At 43.3% G+C, this 24627-nt stretch overlaps 1 protein-coding gene and 2 pseudogenes across 1 annotated transcript; all 3 read right to left on the bottom strand.

Annotated features, from left to right (window-relative positions):
- Positions 1–686: 686 nt before the first annotated feature.
- LOC110491059 lies at positions 687–2350 on the bottom strand (annotated as a pseudogene).
- Positions 2351–4522: 2172 nt separating this feature from the next.
- On the bottom strand, positions 4523–12164 carry LOC110492026 (tubulin alpha-1B chain-like). Its single transcript, XM_021565984.2, has 4 exons — positions 11880–12164; positions 6459–6681; positions 5787–5935; positions 4523–5696 (listed from the first exon to the last, which is right to left on the bottom strand). The coding sequence occupies exons 1-4, from the start codon at positions 11880–11882 to the stop codon at positions 4716–4718; spliced, it is 1356 nt and encodes a 451-aa protein (XP_021421659.1). The 5' UTR covers positions 11883–12164; the 3' UTR covers positions 4523–4715.
- A 747-nt stretch (positions 12165–12911) lies between these two features.
- On the bottom strand, positions 12912–24627 carry LOC110491058 (annotated as a pseudogene).

Below are 24627 nucleotides of genomic sequence, written 5' to 3'. Positions count from 1 at the left end.
ACAATGAATGTAGTATTGTAGCATGTATTATTTGTTTGCATTCTGAGGGTGAACAAATGAAGTATATTTGGTCTAGCTCTACCCTGTATGCACTTATGGCTGTGATTTTTTTCAGATACATTTTTGAAGGGACTTTTCTAAGTGTGTTGATTTAATATTACCTTTGAGCTGTAGTGTTCAGTATTGAATTTGACCGGCCAACTACAGTAAGCGTCTATTGGTAGCTTCTGCATGTTCATGTTCACGGCAGGACAAGGACAAGTATTTATTGCACAACACTGCCCTCTAGACAAGAAATGTTTTAGGTATCAGATCAGAGGTTCATCCTACTTACAGTCTTGAAAACCAACACACACGAGCACCATAGCTGCTCTTTCAAAGAAAAGCTCTCATATATTTCAATTATTTAAACTTCGAGTAGTTTAAGTAAGTCGTTTTAAAACGTAATTATTTGTTTACAGGTTAGTATAAATGTGTAATAAGCGTAATAACACATACATTGAAATTGTGTGATTCTAGGAACTTCAGTGTTCCTAGAACCCAGTGAATCTGTCTAATCCACCAGTGTGACTTCATGTACAGGTCTATGCAACTAAAGGTACAAAGACCTCTAAATGGGAAACTGAAAATTACGACAAGTACACGTTTTGTTTTCCATACAATTTATTGTCAACATGAAAGTGCTTTTTGTTTGAGGTTAGGAGTTTTGAAAGGGCATACTGGCTGAAAAGAATAGAAAAGGGTGGATCTATGGAAAGGGGGAGTGAAAAGAAAAGGGTGGATCTATGGAAAGGGGGAGTGAAAAGAAAAGGGTGGATCTATGGAAAGGGGGAGTGAAAAGAAAAGGGTGGATCTATGGAAAGGGGGAGTGAAAAGAAAAGGGTGGATCTATGGAAAGGGGGAGTGAAAAGAAAAGGGTGGATCTATGGAAAGGGGGAGTGAAAAGAAAAGGGTGGATCTATGGTAAAGAATTTGAAAGACAGACAAAGAAAGACAGCCATTTCTAATCCTGTTCTCTGTCTTCATCTACTTCACTTCTGTCATGTCCCACCTCTTCATAATCCTTCTCCGGGGCTGCCATGTCAGCATGCACACAGCCCTCTGGACTTTGGCCAGGTCTCCACCAAGGACTACAGTGGGAGGCTGATAGTTGATGCCAACCTTGAAACCAGTTGGACACCAGTCAACAAACTGAATAGAATGTTTGGTCTTGACATCTTTGGGCATCACATCACCACGGTACAGAAGGCAGCATGAAATGTACTTGCCGTGGCGAGGATCTCATTTCACCATCTGGTTGGCCGGCTCAAAGCAGGCATTGGTGATTTCAGAGACAGTTAACTGCTCATGGTAAGCCTTGGTAAGCCTTCTCTGCAGAGATGACTGAGGCATAGGTAGCCAGAGGAAAATGAATACGTGGATAGGGCACCAAGTTGGTCTGGAACTCTGTCAGATCAACATTGAGGGCACCATCGAATCGAAGGGAAGCAGTGATGGAGGAAACAATCTGGCTAATGAGCCTGTTGAGGTTGGTGTAGGTGGGACGATCAATGTCGAGGTTCCTACGACAGATGTCATATATAGCCTCATTATCCACCATGAAAACACAGTCAGAGTGCTCTAGGGTGGTGTGGGTGGTCAGGATGGCGTTGTAAGGTTCCACCACAGCTGTGGACACCTGGGGAGCTGGATAGATGGAGAACTCCAGCTTGGACTTCTTGCCGTAGTCAACAGACAGGCGCTCCATCAGCAGAGAGGTGAAACCAGAGCCGGTGCCACCTCCACAGCTGTGGAAAACCAGGAAGCCCTGAAGGCCTGGTGAGAGAAAGAGAAACACGTCAATAAAAGGAGAATAACAGATGTCCACGTTCTAATCAGATAGTTGATCAAATATTTTATTCATTCATTCATTCTGAGAGAGCCACCAGTTTGTGGATACTGTCCAGCACTAGGTCAATGATCTCTTTGCTAATAGTGTTCTGTCCACGGGCGTAGTTGTTGGTAGCATCCTCTTTGCCAGTGATGAGTTGTTCAGCATGGATAACTGGCGGTAAGTCCCAGTGCGCACCTCATCTGAGGAGAGAAATCAGTAGCTCATGGAGGAGCTCAACACCAATGGAGTAAACAGAAAACGTACCTATGACTAGGCTCAAGGTCCAGAAAACACAGACCTGGGGACATGCTTTCCAGCCCCAGTTTCACTAAAGAAGGTGTTGAAGGAGTCGTCTCCTCCTCCGATGGTCTTGTCACTGGGCATCTGTCCGTCAGGCTGGATCCCATGTTCCAGGCAGTAGAGCTCCCAGCAGGCATTGCCAATCTGGACTCCAGCCTGACCCATGTGGATGGAGATGCACTCAGACTTCGGGAAAGATAGTTGTTTACAACTTTCTCAGCTAAATAAATAGTTTTAATTTGAAAATCGATCAAGTATTAACTGGAAATACACATAGGACAAATCATAATCCAGAGGAAATTATCACCTTCAAATTCTACTTTACAATCTTCTGAAAGAAACAAGTTCTTAGAATATCTTTTGGCATAATAGACAATTGGGCCAAAACATTCATCTAAAACTGGAATAGTAACAACAATATTTCATTTGTTTCAAAACGGAAATGGCCTAGAGTTTGTTTTGTTTAATTCTTAGCAACTCTGTAGGTGAGGAGAGGAGGGGGCTTGGGGCATGACAGAAAACGCTTTCATTGTAGAGATAGGGTACCGGTACACATGGGGACACATCACCTGACTGAAGAAACAAGTGATCGGCTGTTGAACAGACAAACAGACAGTGTTTTTTAAACCAAATGTCACACATAGCCTACCATGGGGGACTAATTTGACAAATCAATTACAATCTGATCAACACATTCCAAATAATGAATGCATTTGACTTCAAACTAATTTATTAGACCTGCTAACTACATATATTTTGATATGAAATGTTAAATCAAGGTATTTTTACTATGGCACTCAATTTTTTAAAACATTTAATAGCATATCAGCAAAGCAGTTTGAACTTTGTTATTGTCAGACATTCTGAAATATCTCATGAAATATTTAAGTTCGAAATGAATAAAAACCTTACAGGTTACTCATTACTTTCAGCCCACTTCAAAACGAGGCAATTTATTTGAATATATTATGAGTGCCAATGACTGAGTTTACATTTTCCTCTACAATGAGTCATTATCCCTGGGTCGCTTCTAATGCAGACATCAAAGCAGGAGAGAGATGTCATTAAGAAGAGACATCAGTTCAAAGTCAAGTTTTGTTAGAGTAGTTGGCTGAAGTTAACAAAATGATTGAGATTGATTTGTGATTTGGTTTGGGTTACAAAACGACATGTGTAAAATTATGACTAAAACATTTGTTTTAGTCAAATTGACAAATTGTGTTGAAAAAATGGAAAATAAACAGCTTTCATTTAACTATTGTAAGAAGATATGAAGTTATTGTAACTAACAATAATATGATTTGTGTGTACTCACCATGTTTAAGTTGAGAAATTTCAAGATGTGGTTCTGGAGAAATTGAATTTTCTTTTAGTTTAACTCTCACAGGCTTTTCTTTGGGAGACTGTAGTAAGAAGTCTGATAGAAAATTTGAAAGGTGGAGCAATTTATACTTCTACGATACAGTGGACAGATGTCAGAGAAATTCTATAGGAAGAGAAACTGCAGATTCTTTCAAACAACAATTTTATAAGAATTGAAAACACAAAGCAATCAATAACAACCACTCGATCAGTGCATCGTTAGGAAAGCCCAACGAACAGTTGTCTCTCTCCTCTTATAGAAAAAGTACAACCTATTTTGTTTATGTGTCAGTTTAGCAGATGGGTGGATACAGGGACGGAACATGGTGTGTAAAAGCTGATTTAGCTTGTCTGTTCAGATTAAGATAGCTGACGCTGCCACCATTGTCTGTTCCTTCCTGCATGTTTCCACACAGCTCCCTGTAAGTCCCTGTAGAATGTGAAAACAGGATGTCACATACTGCGGTTGCACCCAAACGGCACTTATTTGTATACCCAGACATATGACTAAGTCACATAAGACATGCCTGTATCAGCAAAAATACTAACATTTAACAATGGAAAATTCTCAAAGTAAAAACAGCATAGTAGGACTAATTAAACATTATAGTATGTCATGAATATTACATTTCCACCACACAGACTTTGTCGAAACTGATTGGAAGATCTTATATGCCTTTTCCCAATTGCTTATCAGAGAAGAATAGGTCAAAGTATCTCTCCCATATGCGTGTGGTTTAAGTAAGCATCTTCAGAACCTACTTTTGGAAGTTGAAGTAACACTGTAATATATTTCCAAAACTGCAGTACTACAATTACAGTTAGTACGTTTCCAAATTATAAAAATATCCCTTCCTTGTAACTGCAGTATTTATTTATAATTAATCTAGGTCTACCAGATACAGATTCCTCTACTTCAGATGAATATGTTGGAGTTTTAAAAACATTGATAAGTAATTGATGAAAAGTATACAAAAAATACTGGAATCAATTTAAACACACACTTTTATTGGTGAATCTTTAATGAAACAAACAAATCTGTGATTGTCACTACAACAAACCAGTTGTGCTTAAACCTAAACAAGAAGCAAGAAAATATCAAACTGTAAGAAGAAATGCATTGGTTTTGAAAATGTGCTACTATAAGATACGGGAGCCAAGGGCGTCCTTGCATGAACACTCAGTACTCCTCTCCCTCCTCCTGTCCGTCACCCTCGACGGTGTCAACCCCCACCTCTTCGTAATCCTTCTCCAGGGCTGCCATGTCCTCTCTGGCTTCAGAGAACTCTCCCTCCTCCATGCCCTCACCCACATACCAGTGCACAAAGGCACGTTTGGCGTACATCAGGTCAAACTTGTGGTCAAGACGAGCCCAGGCCTCTGCAATAGCAGTGGTGTTGCTCAGCATGCACACAGCCCTCTGGACTTTGGCCAGGTCTCCACCAGGGACTACAGTGGGAGGCTGGTAGTTGATGCCAACCTTGAAACCAGTTGGGCACCAGTCAACAAACTGAATAGAACGTTTGGTCTTGATGGTGGCAATAGCAGCATTGACATCTTTGGGCACCACATCACCACGGTAAAGAAGACAACATGCCATGTATTTGCCGTGGCGAGGGTCACATTTCACCATCTGATTGGCCGGCTCAAAGCAGGCGTTGGTGATTTCAGCCACAGAGAGCTGCTCATGGTAAGCCTTCTCTGCAGAGATAACTGGGGCATAGGTAGCCAGAGGAAAATGAATTCGGGGATAGGGCACCAAGTTGGTCTGGAACTCTGTCAGATCAACATTGAGGGCACCATCGAATCGAAGGGAAGCAGTAATGGAGGAAACAATCTGGCTAATGAGCCTGTTGAGGTTGGTGTAGGTGGGACGATCAATGTCGAGGTTCCTACGACAGATGTCATATATAGCCTCATTATCCACCATGAAAGCACAGTCAGAGTGCTCTAGGGTGGTGTGGGTGGTCAGGATGGAGTTGTAAGGTTCCACCACAGCTGTGGACACCTGGGGAGCTGGATAGATGGAGAACTCCAGTTTGGACTTCTTGCCGTAGTCAACAGACAGGCGCTCCATCAGCAGAGAGGTGAAACCAGAGCCGGTGCCTCCTCCAAAACTGTGGAAAACCAGGAAGCCCTGAAGGCCTGTGCACTGGTCAGACTGAGGAGAAAGAGGAACATGTCAATAAAAGGAGTCCACATTCGGATCAGATAGTTGATAAAAGATTTTTATTTATTCTGTGGTACCCACCAGTTTGCGGACCCTGTCCAGCACCAGGTCGATGATCTCTTTGCCAATAGTGTAGTGTCCACGGGCGTAGTTGTTGGCAGCATCCTCTTTGCCAGTGATGAGCTGTTCAGGATGGAATAACTGCCGGTAGGTCCCAGTGCGCACCTCATCTGAGAAGAAAAAAATCAGCAGCTTATGAAAAACAGAATGGGAAGTTCTCCTACAGGGACAACGGTTCTGCATCAAACCTTTTTCATCTGAGGACCTTCACTATGGAAGACAGGGTTCTAAAATGTTTTTGTTGTTGTTGGAAAAGGTTCTGGAACCAGGGTTTTTCAACAGCCCTCAAATTCAAATCCGAACCTCAAAAGTCAGTTCTACTGTTTTTTTTTTCTTTCTTCCCCCCTCTAATCAGGGACTGATATCAATCAATCACATTTATTTATGAGGCCCTTTTTACACCAGTCGATGTCACAAAGTGCTATACAGAAATCCAACCTAAAACCCCAGACAGCAAGTAATGACGATGTAGACCTGGGACACCAAATGGGTGCAATTAATTATCAAGTAACAGAAAACCAGCAGTACTCTGGACCTTGTATAAGATTTCAATACCCCTGTTCTACAGGGACAAGCCAAAGAACCCTTTATGGTTCTAAGTATAACCTTTTTTTCTTAAGAGGGAAAGCTTACCTATGACTGTGGGTTCCAGGTCCACAAACACAGCCCTGGGGACATGCTTTCCAGCCCCAGTCTCACTGAAGAAGGTGTTGAAGGAGTCGTCGCCTCCTCCGATGGCTTTGTCAGATGGCATCTGTCCATCCGGCTGGATCCCATGCTCCAGACAGTAGAGCTCCCAGCACGCATTGCCAATCTGGACACCAGCCTGACCCACATGGATAGAGATGCACTCGCGCTAGGGTGAAGAGGAAGACATTTTTTATTTGAAAGGAGGTTCGCAATAACCCAAAATAGGCTAGAGCAGTGGTATTCAACTCCTTCGAGGTCCAGAGCCTGCTAGTTTTCTGTTCTACCTGACACTTAATTGCACCCACCTGGTGTCCCAGGTCTAATTCAGTCAGTGATTAGAGGGGAACAATGAAAAAAACAGTGGACCTGGCTTTGAGGTCCAGAGTTGAGTTGGAAGTGTCTAGACCTTGACATACGGTCAAAATATAAAAGATGTAATGTGAAAATACACAGCAAATTCCTCAGTGTTAAATTAACACTGAAAATGTGGACCTGTATAGACACTGAACAGTGTTGAATTAACACACTGCTTAATGTAATGCTTTTTTGCATATTTCCCAGAGTGCCTTGCCTTTCAAATGAATTGTAGAATTACCACCAGAGAGGAAGAGGGTGCTCAACTTGGTTTCCCATTGTTAAGGCGAAGAGACCTGTACCTTGTCAGTATATCCCAAATCCATGACTGAATTTGTTAATGACAGTGACGTCCTTGTTGCATTCATCAATTTTCAATCCCATGGACTTCACCATGTGAGATCCTAAGTGAATAGCTTATCATTAAAACATAATTATTTAATACATTATGTATTTCATAAGGCCTTATTTTGAGGGCATACACTAAAACATACTGGGTTGTTTGGATGACCCAACAGCTGGGTCACATAGGGCTCTATTCAATCAGATGTGCTTTTTCTGGCATTCACATAGCGGTTGTTTTGGCGGTGTCAGACGTGGAACTGCATTAGAGATATCAAATCCACATGCGGCTCCTGACATTATACTGTACCTAAAGTGGACATTGCCATTGGCTGTACCGAGTTGCAAAAACAGAAATCCCATGCAGCTTTGTTTACAAGTTGGAATACTGGAATGTGAGATGTAATCTACATCTTGATTATTTGAATTATTATTTCGTGTAATGATTTTTCTATTTGAACGTAATTATTTCTTTATAGTCTACACGTTCTTGTCCTGAACTTCTAACTCGAGTGTGGCTTCATGACAATGATTACAAGAGCAGCTGCTCACCAATTTGACGGCTCCAGCGCAGTTGCGCCAAAACATCCACTATGCAGGTGTCTGCTCTTGCTGGTTAAATACTTGATCTGAATGAATCTAGGCCTTCTGGGGTTTTTTAGGGCAATGTTTGATGATGCTGGGTTATTGAGATATGACACAGCAAGTCAGATTAGAAGACTGGAGGCTTGGTTTAGTAGGGTTGTGGCTTTCAGTAATGTTATTTTTGGCCACCCGTGAGAGTAAATGTCATTCTGGTTAATCTATTCTGTTCTAATTATCATCACATGTTACAGTTGAACACGGACTCCTTTGTAGCTTTAATTAATCTTACAGAAATGTGTGAGTTCCTTAAAAGCTTATGCAAATTCTAAAGTGATAACCCCAATGGGATAGTAACCACTTTGTTGCAATATGTAAATAATTATGTTCATATTTTTGTGTTACTGTGCAAAAATATTAAAGGAAAATGTAACATTGCTGTGTACAAACTTAACATGGTTAACAGGATTGACATTTACTCTCACGGGTGTCCAAAAATAACTGTTTAAAAGCCAAGCCCTTAATAAGCCATGCCTATTGAAAATAACCTATGGATTACATAAAAAAAGACCCAGCATTTAAGTGAATAAAATATGGGGTAACCCAACATTTGGGGTTTTTCACATAACCTGTCACATTATTCTGACTTGCAAAATGATGTGTAATTCCTATTGAAATCCAGACAGAATGTGGATATCTAACCTTCTGAATGTTTTTAACACCCGCAGCCTGCATTCAGAATGACTGCCAGGGTTGGGAAGACTGAATATGAAACTACCTAAATCATCTAAACTGGAACAAAAATTTCAGTAACGGGTGAAATAAGTTTAGAAAATGTATGTAATTTATATTTCAGAAGCATAAGATTAATTAATCAACCAATGTTGATTCAAAAACATTGATATTGAAACAAGCAATTATTCAAATCCACCTGCAATACAACAGTGTGTTAATTTAACACTGTTCCAGTGTCTATACTGGGCAACACTTTCAGTGTTAATTTAACACTCTCAACTGTATCATAGAGGCACAGAATAAGTTAGAGGAAAAACAAAAAGAAATGGAGGAACTTATTCAAGAAAGATCCAGTATAATATATTATAAAAATAAAGCGAACTGGATGGAATATGGGGAAAAATGCACCAAATTAATTTTCAATCTTCAATACAGAAATGCTACCAGAAAAAAATGATTTGAAACTTGTTACAAATGATGGATTCACGCATGATTCACCGAATGATACTTTGAAAGAGGAAGTTTAAGACTTTAAGAATATGTTTTTGTTTCAGTCTCCTCTAACCAAAGCTAATTGTATGGATTTTTTTCCTAATAATAATGTAAAATGAACATCTGCACAGAAAGATTTGTGTGAAGGCCAAATTACAGAGGAAAGTCTTTATGCAATTAAAGCCTTTAAGGCGGGGAAACTCCAGGGCTGGATGGCATACCAGTGGAAGTATACAAAACTTTTTTTATATACTCAGAGGACCATTATTGGCATGTTTTAACCACTCCTATATAAATTGTAGATTATCGGACACGCAACAAGACGGTCTGATATAATTATTACTGAAACAGGACCCAAGTGGTATATATAAAGATCCAGTTCATTTAAAAAAAATGGAGGCCTCTGTCACACCCTGACCTTAAAGAGCTTTTTATGTCTCTATTTTGGTTTGGTCAGGGTGTGATTTGGGTGGGCATTCTATGTTCTGTATTCTATGTTCTTTAGTTCTATGTTTTGGCCGGGTATGGTTCTCAATCAGGGACAGCTGTCTATAGTTGTCTCTGATTGGGAATCATACTTAGGCAGCTTTTTTCCCTTTGTTATTTGTGGGAAGTTGTTTTTGTTAGGGGCAGTCCCCGCCCTGCGCCTTTGTTAAGCTTCATGGTCGTTTCTTTGTTTTGTTGGGTGATTTGAAAAGCCATAATCAATCAATAATATAATTATAATTTTAGCAAAAAAAATTGTTTTAAATTTACAATCTGTAGAAGCTATGAGAATAGAACAGTTCAGTACTTTTGTGAAGCATCACAGCACAGTTGAAAAATATATGGCAAATAGAAATCCAAAAAGGATGGCGTTCAGAGATAGATAGGAGGGGTTGAATGAAGCTGAAGGGTGGGACTAATAACAAGATAACCAATGTAAAACATACAGGGTCTGTCAAATGTATATAGGTTCAGAAATGTTGTGAAATAGCACAGTTACAAATAGAAATCAAACTGGAGGGACATCAGAAATAGAGGAAGGACTAAAAACAAACAAAATATAACTATTGTAAAATAGATTGTGTCTGTAAAATGTGTATAAGATGCATAAACTGAAGGTGTTATTGTTTACTCCAATTGGGGGGAGGGTGGTAGGGTTTGCGGAGAATAATAAAGGTATATTCTTTAAAAAGTATGTATATCTATATAGGTATGTGTATGTATATATGTGTATATGTATGCATATGTGTATGTACGTGTATGTATATGGATATATATATTTACCAAATAAAGATATGGGGGATTGGATATGATGCAGACAATTACATTGATGGAAGTAACAATCTTTGCAATATTAAACTGATCCACCCCTAAGAAAAAAAGCACTCTCAATGTTAAATTTAACACTGGAGAATTTGCTGTGTGGAATAACAAATTATGATATCTCAGCCAAATGTTAGATTGCTCTTATATGGACCATTCTTTATTGCTGTTCTATATTCTATTATCGTATTATATCTAAGGGATAATCAATTAGGGGCTATGCATGTTATGGACATTTATGAAAAAACGTGGAAGGTGTGTTCCACGATGTGCTAGTAGAGTGGAACTGACCTTCCACGAACTTGCATTATTTTCCAGATAATGCATAGAGCCCCGAGTTGATTATCACATTTATACCATGGCTATAATTTAACACATTTACCACTATAAATGTGTTCATTTGCCAGTAGCAATGTGTTCAACATCCACTGAAGTAGCTAATAAGTTTACTAGATAGTTACAGTAGTTGCCATGGTAATTTAGCTAACCGAACCATCTGTCCTAGTTTGCCATTATGAAAAGCCAATTCAACAATGCCAATAATGTTTTCAATTCGACTTTTGCTTCAAAAGCAGCTCAAACATAGAAGATGTAAGAATGAACTATAGCCATTGAATTCTACCGTGAAAATATACTGTTCGTTATAGGGAAATTATACACACTCTAAAATGCCCTTCAATCTGATCAGAAATAAGTATTCAACAAAGCCATGGTATAACCCTGAATAATCAAATATTCTTTAAGATTCTACAGGTTCTGATTTGATCTAGCCTACTGTTCTACGGATGTGTTTTAGTGTTGTGTTTTCCTCTGACTGCGCAGCATATGGAGGGGATTATCTAGGTCAGCAAGTTTCATTGCTGCTGTCTCTTTAAAACGTTATGAGATTAGTCAAACCACATACAGATTTATACTGAAATTCATTCCCAGTGTTATAATAATAGTTTTTTTCCCCTTGAATAAATATATTTCAATAACCGCTGCAGCAGGTGAATAGGAGAAACCAAAAGTGCAAATATAGCCACACACACACACAGGTAGCATTTTTTTGTTTTCAATCTCTCATAGCAAGTGGCAAAAAAATATAGATAGCCTACTAAAATACACAGGAAAATATACATGCCATACAGTCTAATAAAGTAAATAGATTCGTCCATCAAATGGCAGTGAGACGACTGTCCACGTTGACCAGCGCTGAACATGCCTAATCTGATTTAGCCTACTGTTTGCACTGACCAAAGGATTTTGGAGAAGTAGGCTACCGCGCAGATCCATTCATTGCCGGTCCCCACAAAGTTTACATCTATATTAACCCCATTATATTTACCTGCTTTGAGTTCAGACAATTTGACATAAGTTTACACAATATTTGTAAAAAACAACAAAAAAACATTTCGATCGTTTCTATTTGACAAATGTCACAGAGCCCATGGATGCAAATCAGGACTGTCCCACACATTAATTACTAAAAAACATCTGAACAAAATGGTTGAAATTGTTGAATTTACACATTACATAACACGTCACCGAAAATTTGTCGACTATGCTCACCATGATAGCTTTTTGTGCAGGGGATGAGGAGAAAAAAATCAAATAACGATGAGCTCGTTTCAGAAGCCTGCAACTTGATGTGTGCGATATCTGAAGATAATCCCATGAGTGACGCAACCGTAATGCTATTCAGTATTAGGCTATGTCTGGGGAAAAGCTTCTAGCCTTCATGCACAGATTTTCTTTCCTAATGTCATTAATTATTTGAATAGGTTATTTTTACTGAACAGTATATGCTCCTTAGAAGCTGTAGCCTAAACTGTATCGAGCCTGAAACTTCTGGAAAACAGGTCAACTGCCATTCGTTCACAAATTGACGTTTATTGTCATGAGTCTTGTCCTGGAGGCAAACCTGAGCGATTTCCCCGTTAGACTAGATATGCAAGCTGCAAAGTTTTTAAAAAATGGCTTCAATGTAAACATTTATTTAAAAAATTTAAAAAATGTTTTTTTTGTCTTAATTTAAGATTAGGGTTAGGCAGTAGGGTTAGCGGTGTGTTTACGGCTAGGTTTAAGATTAGGGTTAGGTTTAGGTTTAAATTAGACTTCACGAATTTGTGGCTGTGCCACCTAGTGACCACACTGCAGAGCTGCCTCCAGAACAAGATTCATGACGACAAAAATCTAACCTGCCATTCATTCAATGAAAGACAACCCAAACACAACTAGTCAGGATTAGTGACATAAGTAGTACATTTATTACATTTCAAAAGCAGTACATTTACATTATAATCGGCTGTATTCAACCCATGCCAAAATGTCTTCATAAATCTAGCACAGAGGTTTTTGCTGTTACACAAGTGGAGTAAGTAATATATCCTTTATTAAAAAACAATTAATATGCAGTAACTAAACTATTACGTAACAAAATGTAAATACAATATTGTTAACAATATTATTACAGTGTTATTTCACAGGAATAAAAACAACAATGTAAAGTGTTACTAAAACCTGATTGTGTGCTTTATTTACCAAATTCATGACAACTATAGATATACAAAGTGAAATACATTTAACAAGACAATTATTTAAAAAAAGAAAATACTTTTGTCAGACAATACATTTATTTTTCCAATACAGTAGTCACTTGATTCACTGCATTTTAATACAAACGCTTTTGAAATCATGTTTAGAACTTCTGCTTCCTGAATAAGTAGCACCTAGTTTTCCATTTAGTACCCATATCCCTTACCCTCAATGGAGTCAACCCCCACCTCTTCATAATCTTTCTCCAGGGCTGCCATGCCCTCTCTGGCTTCAGAGAGCTCTCCCTCCTCCATGCCCTAACCCACATACCATACAGTTGAAGTCGGATGTTTACACACACTTAGGTTGGAGTCATTAAAACTCGTTTTTCAACCACTCCACAAATATCTTGTTAACAAACTATAGTTTTCGAAAGTCGGCTAGGACATCTACTAAGTAATTTTTCCAACAATTGTTCACAGACAGATTCTTTCACTTATTATTCACTGTATCACAATTCCAGTGGGTAAGAAGTTTACATACACGAAGTTGACTGTGCCTTTAAACAGTTTGAAAATTCCAGAAAATGATGTCATGGCTTAAGAAGCTTCTGATAGGCTAATTGACATCATTTGAGTCAATTGGAGGTGCACCTGTGGATGTATTTCAAGGCCTACCTTCAAACTTAGTGCCTCTGCTTGACATCATGGGAAAATCAAAAGAAATCAGCCAAGATCTCCACGTCTGGTTCATCCTTGGGAGCAATTTCCAAATGCCTGAAGGTACCACGTTCATCTGTACAAATAATAGTATGCAAGTATAAACAGCATGGGACCACGCACCGGTCATACTTCTCAGGAAGGAGACACATTCGGTCTCCTAGAGATGAACAGACTTTGGTGCGAAAAGTGCAAATCAATCCCAGAATAACAGCAAAGGACCTTGTGAAGATGCTGGAGGAAACAGGTACAAAAGTATATATATCCACAGTAAAACGAGTCCTATATCGACATAACTTGAAAGGCCGCTCAGCAAGGAAGAAGCCACTGCTCCAAAACCGACATAAAAAAGCCAGACTACGGTGTACAACTGCACATGGGGACAAAGATCATACTTTTTGGACAAGTGTCCTCTGGTCTGATGAAACAAAAATAGAGCTGTTTGGCCATAATGACCATTGTTATGTTTCGAGGAAAAAGGGGGAGGCTTGCAAGCCGAAGAACACCATCCCAAACGTGAAGCATGGGGGTAGCATCATGTTGTGGGGGTGCTTTGCTGCAGGAGGGACTGGTGCACTTCACAAAATAGATGGCATCATGAGGTAGGAAAATTATGTGGATATATTGAAGCAACATATCAAGACATCAGTAAGGAAGTTAAAGCTTGTTTGCAAATGGGTCTTCCACATGGACAAGGAGGCCAACAAACCTGACTCAGTTACACCAGCTCTGTCAGGAGGAATGGGCCAAAATTCAACCCATATTTGTTGTGGGAAGCTTGTGGAAGGCTACCCAAAACATTTGACCCAAGTTAAACAATTTAAAGGCAATGTTACCAAATACTAATTGAGTGTACGTAAACTTCTGACCCACTAGGAATGTGATGAAAGAAATAAAAGCTGAAGTAAATCATTCTCTCAACAATTATTCTGACATTTCACATTCTTAAAATAAAGTGACGATCCTAACTGACCTAAGACATGAAATTTGTACTAGGACTAAATGTCAGAAATTGTGAAAAAATGAGTTGAGATGTATTTAGCTAAGGTGTATATAAACTTCCGACTTCAACTGTATCAGTGCACAAAGGCACGTTTGGCGTAAATCAGGTCAAACTTGTGGTCAAGACGAGCCCAGGCCTCTGCCACAGCAGTGGTGTTGCTCAGCATGCACACAGCCCTCTGGACTTTGGCCAGGTCTCCACCAGGGACCACAGTGGGAGGCTGATAGATGAGTCCAACCTTGAAGCCAGTTGGGCACCAGTCAACGAATTGGATGTTATGTTTGGTCTTGATGGTGGCAATAGCAGCATTGAGATACTTGGGCACCACATCACCATGGTACAGAAGGCAACATGCCATGTACTTGTCATGGCAAGGGTCACATTTCACCATCTGATTGGTTGACTCAAAGCAGGCATTGGTGATTTCAGAGACAGTGAGCTGCTCACGGTATGCCTTCTCTGCAGAGATAACTGGGGCATAGGTAGCTAGAGGAAAATTAATATGTGGATAGGGCACCAGTTGTCAGATCAACATTAAGGGCCACCATCATATCGAGGGGAAGCAGGGATGGAGGAAACAATCTGGCTAATGAGCCTGTTGAGGTTGGTGTAGGTGGGATGCTCAATGTCGAGGTTCCTACTACAGATGTCATATATAGCCTCATTATCCACCATGAAGGCACAGCCAGAGTGCTCTAGGGTGGTGTGGGTGGTCAGGATGGAGTTGTAAGGTTCCACCACAGCTGTGGACACCTGGGGAGCTGGATAGATGGAGAACTCCAGTTTGGACTTCTTGCCGTAGTCAACAGACAGGCGCTCCATCAGCAGGGAGGTGAAACCAGAGCCGGTGCCTCCTCCAAAGCTGTGGAAAACCAGGAAGCCCTGAAGGCCTGTGCACTGATCAGCTTGAGGATAAAAAAGGGACATGTGCAGTGCCTTCAGAAAGTATTCATACCTCTTGACTTATTCCACATTTTGTTGTGTTACAGCCTGAATTCAAAATTGATTAAATATATTCTGTTTCACCCATCTACACACAAAACCCCATAATGATCGTGAAAACATGTTTTTGAAATTTTAACAAATGTATTGAAAATTAAATACAGAAATATCTCATTTACATAAGTATTCACACCCCTAAATCAATACTTTGTAGAAGCACCTTTGACAGCGATTAGTCTTTCTGGGCAAGTCTCTAAGAGCGTTCCACACCTGGATTGTGCAATATTTGCCCATTATTCTTTTCAAAATTATTCTAGCTCTGTCAAATTGGTTGTTGATCATTGCTAGACAACCATTTTTAGGTCTTTCCATTGATTTCCAAGTAGATTTAAGTCAAAACTGTCATTCGGCCACTCATTCACTTTCTTTTTGGTAACCAACTCTAGTGTAGATTTGGCCTTGTGTTTAAGGTTATTGTGCTGCTGAAAGGTGAACCATGTTTTCCTCTAGAATTTTGCCTGTGCTTAGCTCCATTCCGTTTAGTTTTATCCTGAAAAACAAAGGCTGTTTATTTTAAAAATATATATATATATTTAACCTTTATTTAACTAGGCAAGTCAGTTAAGAACTAATTCTTATTTACAATGACAGCCTACTGGAGAACAGTGGGTTATCTGCCTTGTTCAGCGGCAGAACGACAGATTTTTACCTTGTCAGCTCAGGGATTCAATTATTCAGCAACCTTTCGGTTACTGGCCCAATGCTCTAACCAACAGGCTACCTGCCGCCAATGGCTGTAACACAACAAAATGTGGAAAAAGTCAAGGGGTGTGAGTACTTTCTGAAAGCACGGTAAAGATAAGTTTAAGATTCCACATTCAAATTATTTAGTTGATCAAACATTTAATTCATGAATTTATTCATTCATTAATATACCCACCAGTTTGCAGATCCTTTCCAGCACCAGGTCAATGATCTCTTTGCCAATAGTGGTGTCCACAGGCGTAATTGTTGGCAGCATCCTCTTTGCCAGTGATGAGTTGTTCAGCATGGATAACTGGCGGTAAGTCCCAGTGCACACCTCATCTGAGGAGAGAAAATTAGCAGCTCAGGAAGGTCTTGAATGAGGAGCTCAATACCAAGAAAGCAAGGAATCATATGCAGCCACACCTCTTTTCGATAAGAAACAAGGCTTACCTATGACTGTAGGCTCCAGGTGTCACGAGTCCGACCGAGGGTGTTTCCCTTTCCCGGGCAGGTGGCGCTCGGCGGTCGTCGTCACCGGCCTATTAGCTGCCACTGATTGTTTTTCCTCCCCCTCCTTGTATGTTGAGTGGTAGCACCTGTGAATGTGTAATTAGTTTGTCTTTATTAGACAGCCGGCCCGCCTGGTTGTTGTGCGGGATTATTTCATTGTAAACCTTCGGCTCTGTGGTATAGGCACGTTGTGTCCCATTTGTACATTTTGATTCCCTGTGTTTTGGGAACGTAACGTTTTTGTGAGCACCCTGTGGTGCATTGGTGCGATTAAAGGACGCGCAGCATTGAACTCTCTGTCTCCTGCATTTGACTCCACACCCACGACACCCGGAGCATTACAGAATCCCGCACCTATCAAATTGATGGAGTCAGCAGGAGCAGCAGCCAACCCTCTCCCATCGATGGAGGAACGGGTTCTCCACCACACCACCGTCCTTCATCGGATCGGATCCGCGATGGATCAAGTGATGGAGAGAATGGACAGATGGGAGAGGAGTGGGCTCCTCTCTCCACCTTCGGCACCCACGGTTCCGGACTCCCCATCTCCCGACTCCAGCACCCTCCGTCTGACGCTACCGAGGGCTTATGATGGAGCGGCGGCGGGTTGCCAGGGGTTTCTGCTCCAGCTGGAGCTATACCTGGCCACCGTCAGACCCACTCCCTCAGGAGAAGAGTGGGTGAGTGTCCTCATCTCCTGCCTCACGGGTCGTGCCCTGGAATGGGCGAACGCGGTCTGGAATGGTCCAGACTCAGCGCGGGAGCACTACCCAGAGTTTTCCCGTCGCTTCCGCGCCGTGTTTGATCACCCTCTAGACGGCCGAGCGGCGGGAGAACGACTATTTCACCTCAGGCAGGAGAGGAGGAGCGCCCAGGATTACGCGCTGGAGTTCCGGACCTTGGCAGCCGGATCTGGGTGGAACGACAGGGCTCTCATGGACCACTACAGGTGTAGTCTCCGAGAGGATGTCCGCCGGGAGTTAGCGTGTCGGGACACCACTCTGTCACTGGATCAGCTGATTGACATGTCCATTCGACTGGATAATCTGCTGGCTGCCCGCGGGCGTTCAGAGAGGGTCCTGTGCGTTCCACCACCCAGCCCCTCCGCTCCCATTCCGATGGAGTTGGGAGGGGCTGCGCCGAGGGGTACCGGAGGAGGAGGCCTTCCCTGCACCAACTGTGGTCGGAGAGGACACACGTCTGATCGGTGCTGGGGGGGTCCGTCTGGGAGTAGAGATGGCAGGCGGAACGATTCTCGGTCACCCCAGGTGAGTCAGCATCAAACTCACCCAGAACCCCCTGTTGGCCACATGTTTGTCTTAACTTTTTTCCTTCGCTTTTTTCCCTCTTCCCAGCATAGGGCGCTCGTCGATTCAGGCGCAGCTGGGAACTTTATGGATCGCGGACTCGCCCTTAAGTTAGGGGTTCCGCTGGTGCCGATAGATTCTCCTTTCCCCGTGCACTCCCTAGATAGCCGGCCATTAGGGTCAGGGATGGTCAGGGAGACCACGGTCCCACTGGACATGGTGACGCAGGGGAATCATAGGGAGCGTATCAGTTTCTTTATTATTGACTCGCCTGCGTTTCCAGTGGTGCTGGGGACTCCCTGGCTGGCCCGGCACAATCCTAAAATTTCGTGGAAACAGGGGGTTCTCCAGGGGTGGTCAGAGGAGTGTTCTGGAAGGTGTTTGGGAGTTTCCATCGGTGCCACGTCGGTGGAGAGTCCAGACCAGGGTTCCACGGTGTGCATTCCCCCCGAGTATGCCGATTTGGCAATCGCTTTCAGTAAAGTGAAAGCGACTAAATTACCACCTTATCGACCGGGAAGGGATTGTAGATAGATCTCCAGGTAGACGCTGCGCTTCCCAAGAGTCACGTGTACCCGCTGTCCCAGGAGGAGACGTTGGCAATGGAGACATATGTCACGGAGGCGCTGGGACAGGGGTACATTCGGTCCTCCATTTCACCCGTCTCCTCAAGTTTCTTTTTTGTGAGGAAAAAGGAGGGAGGCTTGCGTCCGTGTATCGATTATAGAGGTCTAAACGCCATCACAGTGGGGTATAGTTACCCTCTACCTCTCATCGCTACGGCGGTGGAATCGTTCCACGGAGCGCAGTTCTTCACAAAACTGGATCTCAGGAGCGCGTATAGTTTGGTGCGTATTCGGAAGGGAGACGAGTGGAAAACCGCATTTAGTACTACATCAGGCCACTATGAGTACCTCGTCATGCCGTATGGGTTAAAGAATGCTCCAGCCGTTTTCCAATCCTTTGTAGACGAGATTCTCAGGGACCTGTGCGGGCAGGGAGTGGTGGCTTATATCGATGACATTCTGATCTACTCGGCCACTCACACCGCGCATGTGTCTCTGGTGCGCAAGGTGCTTGGTAGACTGCTGGAGCATGACCTATACGTCAAGGCTGAGAAATGCGTGTTCTCTAAACGAGCCGTCTCTTTTCTGGGATATCGCATTTCCACCTCGGGGGTAGTGATGGAGGGTGACCGCATTAGGGCCGTGCGTAATTGGCCGACTCCGACCACGGTAAAGGAGGTGCAGCGTTTTCTGGGTTTTGCCAACTACTACCGGAGGTTTATCCGGGGTTTTGGCCAGGTAGCGGCTCCCATCACCTCACTGCTGAAGGGGGGCCCGGTGCGTTTGCAGTGGTCAGCAGAGGCGGACGGAGCATTCAACAAGTTGAAGGCGCTGTTTACTGATGCGCCCGTGTTGGCGCATCCGGACCCCTCTCTAGCATTCATAGTGGAGGTGGACGCGTCCGAGGCTGGGGTGGGTGCCGTGCTATCACAGCGCTCGGGTACGCCACCAAAACTCCGACCCTGCGCTTTCTTCTCAAGGAAGCTCAGCCCAGCGGAGCGTAACTATGATGTGGGGGACCGGGAGTTGCTAGCGGTGGTTAGAGCTCTGAAGGTGTGGAGACACTGGCTTGAGGGGGCTAAACACTCCTTTCTCATCTGGACCGACCACCAGAATCTGGAGTATATTCGGGCAGCTAGGAGACTTAACCCACGTCAGGCAAGGTGGGCCATGTTCTTCACCCGGTTCCGATTTACTTTGTCTTATAGACCGGGCTCACGTTCTACCCTCCTCGGGTCACCCTGGGGTGACGAGGACAGTGGGGAGCCTTCAGGGGAGGTATTGGTGGCCTACGTTGGCTAAGGACGTTAAGGGTTATGTCTCCTCCTGTTCAGTGTGCGCTCAGAGTAAGGCTCCTAGGCACCTTCCTAGAGGGAAGCTACAACCCCTCCCTGTTCCACAGCGGCCATGGTCACATCTGTCCATAGATTTCCTAACCGATCTCCCGCCGTCTCAGGGGAACACCACGGTTCTGGTGATTGTGGATCGGTTCTCTAAGTCCTGCCGTCTCCTCCCGTTGCCCGGTATCCCTACAGCCCTACAGACTGCGGAGGCGTTATTCACCCATGTCTTCCGGCACTACGGGGTGCCGGAGGACATCGTTTCTGATCGGGGCCCCCAATTCACGTCCCGGGTATGGAGAGCGTTCATGGAACGTTTGGGGGTCTCTGTCAGCCTGACCTCCGGTTATCACCCCGAGAGTAATGGGCAGGTGGAGAGAGTGAACCAGGAGGTGGGTAGGTTTCTGCGGTCGTATTGCCAGGATCGGCCAGGGGAGTGGGCACGATACATTCCCTGGGCTGAAATGGCTCAGAACTCACTACGCCACTCCTCTACTAACGTGTCCCCTTTTCAGTGTGTGTTGGGGTACCAGCCGGTCCTGGCACCATGGCATCCGAGCCAGACCGAGGCTCCTGCGGTGGAGGAATGGGTACAGCGCTCCAAGGAGACCTGGAGGGCCGTCCAGGAATCTCTACGACAAGCGAGTGGACGGCAGAAGAGGAGTGCTGACCGCCACCGCAGTGAGGCCCCCGTGTTTGTACCGGGGGACAGGGTCTGGCTCTCGACCCGAAACCTACCTCTCCGCTTGCCCTGCCGGAAGCTGGGTCCGCAGTGTGTAGGGCCCTTTAAAGTCCTGAGGAGGATAAACGAGGTGTGTTATCGATTACAACCCCTCGTTTCATGTGTCTCTCCTCAGGCCGGTGGTAGCTGGTCCCCTGCAGGACAGTGAGGTACCGGAGGTCCCTCCCCCCCCGCTGGACATCGAGGGGTCCCCGGCGTACACGATCCGGGCCATTCTGGACTCAAGACGCCGGGTGAGGGGCCTGCAGTACCTTGTGGACTGGGAGGGGTACAGTCCGGAGGAGAGGTGCTGGGTACCGGTGGGGGACATCTTGGATCCCTCCATGTTGAGGGATTTCCATCGCCTCCATCCGGATCGCCCTGCGCCTCGTCCTCCGGGGCGACCTCGAGGCCGGTGTCGGCGCGCTGCGGGAGCCACGCGTCAGGGGGGGGGTACTGTCACGAGTCCGACCGAGGGTGTTTCCCTTTCCCGGGCAGGTGGCGCTCGGCGGTCGTCGTCACCGGCCTATTAGCTGCCACTGATTGTTTTTCCTCCCCCTCCTTGTATGTTGAGTGGTAGCACCTGTGAATGTGTAATTAGTTTGTCTTTATTAGACAGCCGGCCCGCCTGGTTGTTGTGCGGGATTATTTCATTGTAAACCTTCGGCTCTGTGGTATAGGCACGTTGTGTCCCATTTGTACATTTTGATTCCCTGTGTTTTGGGAACGTAACGTTTTTGTGAGCACCCTGTGGTGCATTGGTGCGATTAAAGGACGCGCAGCATTGAACTCTCTGTCTCCTGCATTTGACTCCACACCCACGACACCCGGAGCATTACACCAGGTCTACAAACACAGCCCTGGGGACATAAATTCCAGTACCGGTCTCACTGAAGAAGGTGAGGAAGTCATCTCCTCCTCCGATGGTCTTGTCGCATCTGTCCATGTGGCTGGATCCCATGTTCCAGGCAGTAGAGCTTCCAGCAGGCATTGCCCAGCCTGACTCACGTGGACAGATCTGCACTCACGCTGGTGAGGAAAACCTTATTTAATTAGAATCAAACTCTAACAAAAATGTTTGGACACTTGTTCTATACAATCAGAATATCTTCTCAGTATTAAAAACAAATCATCCTAGCCTACCTCAAAATAGTTTATAAAAGAGGGAGCTACTTTGCTGATAGGAGAGGAAGACAGACTTTGTTGCAGCAGTGTAACAGTGTATCATTGCAGTGAGTGAAGGTAGTAACATTGTAACAGCCCTCACAGCATCAGATTGTTTTCGGCTCTATAAAAGGCTAAATAATCCAGAATAATTTATATCTGCCTTATTGTAGGTTATGCTAGTGTAACGTAGGCTCTCCATCACCGATATATGACTATAGGGCTGTGCACAGACCTTTTGGGGGGCATGTGCTCAACCCCAAAAAATGTCAGGGCTTCCTGAGTGGTGCAGCGGTCTAGACCCTGCATCACAGTGCTTGAGGCATCACTACAGACCCAGGTTCGATCCCAGGCTGTGTCACAGCCGGCCGTGACTGGGAGACCCGTGAGGCGGAGCACAATTGGCCCAGCGTCGTCCGGGTTAGGAGATGATTTGACCTGCCGGGATTTCCTTGTCCCATAGCGCTCTAGCGACTCCTTGGGCACCTGCAAGCTGACTTCGGTCGCCAGCTGAATGGTGTTTCCTCCAACACATTGGTGCGTCTGGCTTCTCGGTTAAACGAGCAGTGTGTCAAGAAGCAGTGCGGCTTGGCAGGGTTGTGTTTCGGAGGACGCATGACTCTCGATCTTTGTCTCTCCCAAGTCCGTAGGGGAGTTGCAGGAATGGGACAAGACTTTCACTACCAATTGCGGTAAAAATACAACAAAAAATAAGCTTTGGCAGCGATTACAGCTGTAAGTCTTTCTGAGTACGTCTAAGAGCTTTCCACACCTGGATTGTGCAACATTTGCCCATTATTCTTGTACTTCTAGCTCTGTCAAATTGGTTGTTGATCATTGCTAGACAACCAATTTAAGATCTTACCATAGATTTTCAAGTAGATACATGTCAAAACTCAGTAACATTCACTGTCTTCTTGGTAAGCAACACCAATGTAGATTTGGCCTTGTGTTTTAGGTTATTGTCCTGCTGAAAGGTGAGTTAATCTCCCAGTGTCTGGTGGAAAGCAGACTGAACCAGGTTTTCCTCCAGGATTTACCCGTGCTTAGCTCCATTCCATTTAGTTTTTATTCTGACAAACTCCCCAGTCCTTAACGATTACAAGCATACCCATAACATGATGCAGCCACCACTATGCTTGAAAATATGGAGAGTGGTACTCAGTTGTGTGTTGTATTAGATTTGCCCTAAACATAACACTTTTTTTCAGGACAAAAAGTGAATTGCTTTGCCACATTTTTGCAGTGTTTCTTTAGCGCCTTGATGCAAACAGGATGCATGTTTTGAAAAAATGTTATGGGTATGCTTGTAATCGTAACCCGGACGACGCTGGGTGCCCTCAAGGGTGCTGCGATTATTTTGGAGGGGGTGCTTATACAGGACCAGTAAAGGCCCAGTACACTACTTTTAAACTAAATGTACATTTAAACTAAGTGTATTTGAGTGTTTACCAGCATTTTGTAGTCTGATAATTATCTGTACAAAACAGTTAATCTGATAATCTGAATATGAAAACACTTGCTTGATATATGTTTTCCAGTTTCTTGAAATACTTTGCAAATGCACCTTTTTTCTATGTGAAAACTTAAAATGGTCTATTTATTCCTTTTCTATTTTAGAAGACGCTAATCCAGAGCAATTTACAGTAGTGAGTGCATACATTTTCATACTGGTCCCCCATGGGAATAGAACCCACAACCCTAGCATTGCAAGTACCATGCTCTGCCAACTGAGGCACATCATCACAAACCACTTGATGTCTCAATGTACTTAATTACTGTATTGTGCATTGTTTTGCTTCATGGGGATCGAAAGTCTACAGGTACAAACCTAGATGACCTGCCAACGTAAAATACAGTAATGTACATTTATTTACATTAAGCGGATTGTAGGATTTTAAATTAACACTGCACAAAAAGTGGTTGTTTTCCATGTTATTTGATCAAGAAAAATATTTAATGTCATGTGGATGTTTTGTGTCTTTGCCCATAACTTTGCACATTTTGATGTAAATGTTAGAGTACAGGGTCTTGTTCTGTCTGGATTCCATTAGAATGACAATCGCAGAGAAAATGACAGGGCAACAAGTCTTATAATTCCAACTATTGAATCCTGCAAGATACTGTTCTTAATTATACACCTACCTTTTTTTTTTGCCAAAGCTGAGATACTCTCTGGCAACTGAGTTAGGAAGGACGCCTGTTTCTCTGTAGAGACTGGGTGTATTGATACGCCATCCAAAGTGTAATTAATAATATCCCCCATGCTCAAAGAGATATTCAGTCTGCTTTTTTTAACCGCTCTTACAATTGATTACCTTCTTCGCGAGGCATTGTAAAATCTCCCTGGTCTTTGTGGTTGACTCTGTGTTTGAAAATTCACTGTTCGACTGAGGGATCATACAGATAATTGTATGTGTGGGGTACAGAGATGAGGTTGTCTTAAAAAAAATCACTTGTTAAGCAAATTTTTACTCCTGAACTTATTTAGGCTTGCCATAGCAAAGGGGTTCAAGACATTCAAGACTCACGACATTTCAGCTTAAAATGTTTAATTAACCTGTAAACACTTTCAAAAACATATTTCTACTTTGACTTTATGGGATATTGTGTGTAGGCCAGTGACAAAACATCTCAATTGAATTTATTTTAAATTCCGTCTGTAACACGACAAAATGTGGAAAAAGTCAAGGGGTGTGAATACATTCTTAAGGCACTGTAGACACGTAAGCTTACTGACACCACAAACACATGCACATCCAT

Source organism: Oncorhynchus mykiss, chromosome 16 (genome assembly GCF_013265735.2).
Source record: "Oncorhynchus mykiss isolate Arlee chromosome 16, USDA_OmykA_1.1, whole genome shotgun sequence".
Taxonomy (NCBI): Eukaryota; Metazoa; Chordata; class Actinopteri; order Salmoniformes; family Salmonidae; genus Oncorhynchus; species Oncorhynchus mykiss.
This window is presented reverse-complemented; position numbering and strand designations above follow the sequence as displayed.

Coding starts and splice junctions, on each gene's coding strand:
- LOC110492026 (XM_021565984.2), bottom strand. Junction 5,936..6,458: donor CCTGGAACCCACAGTCATAG/GTAAGCTTTCCC, acceptor TTTTCTTCTCAG/ATGAGGTGCGCACTGGGACC. Junction 5,697..5,786: donor TGGACAGGGTCCGCAAACTG/GTGGGTACCACA, acceptor CTTTCTCCTCAG/TCTGACCAGTGCACAGGCCT.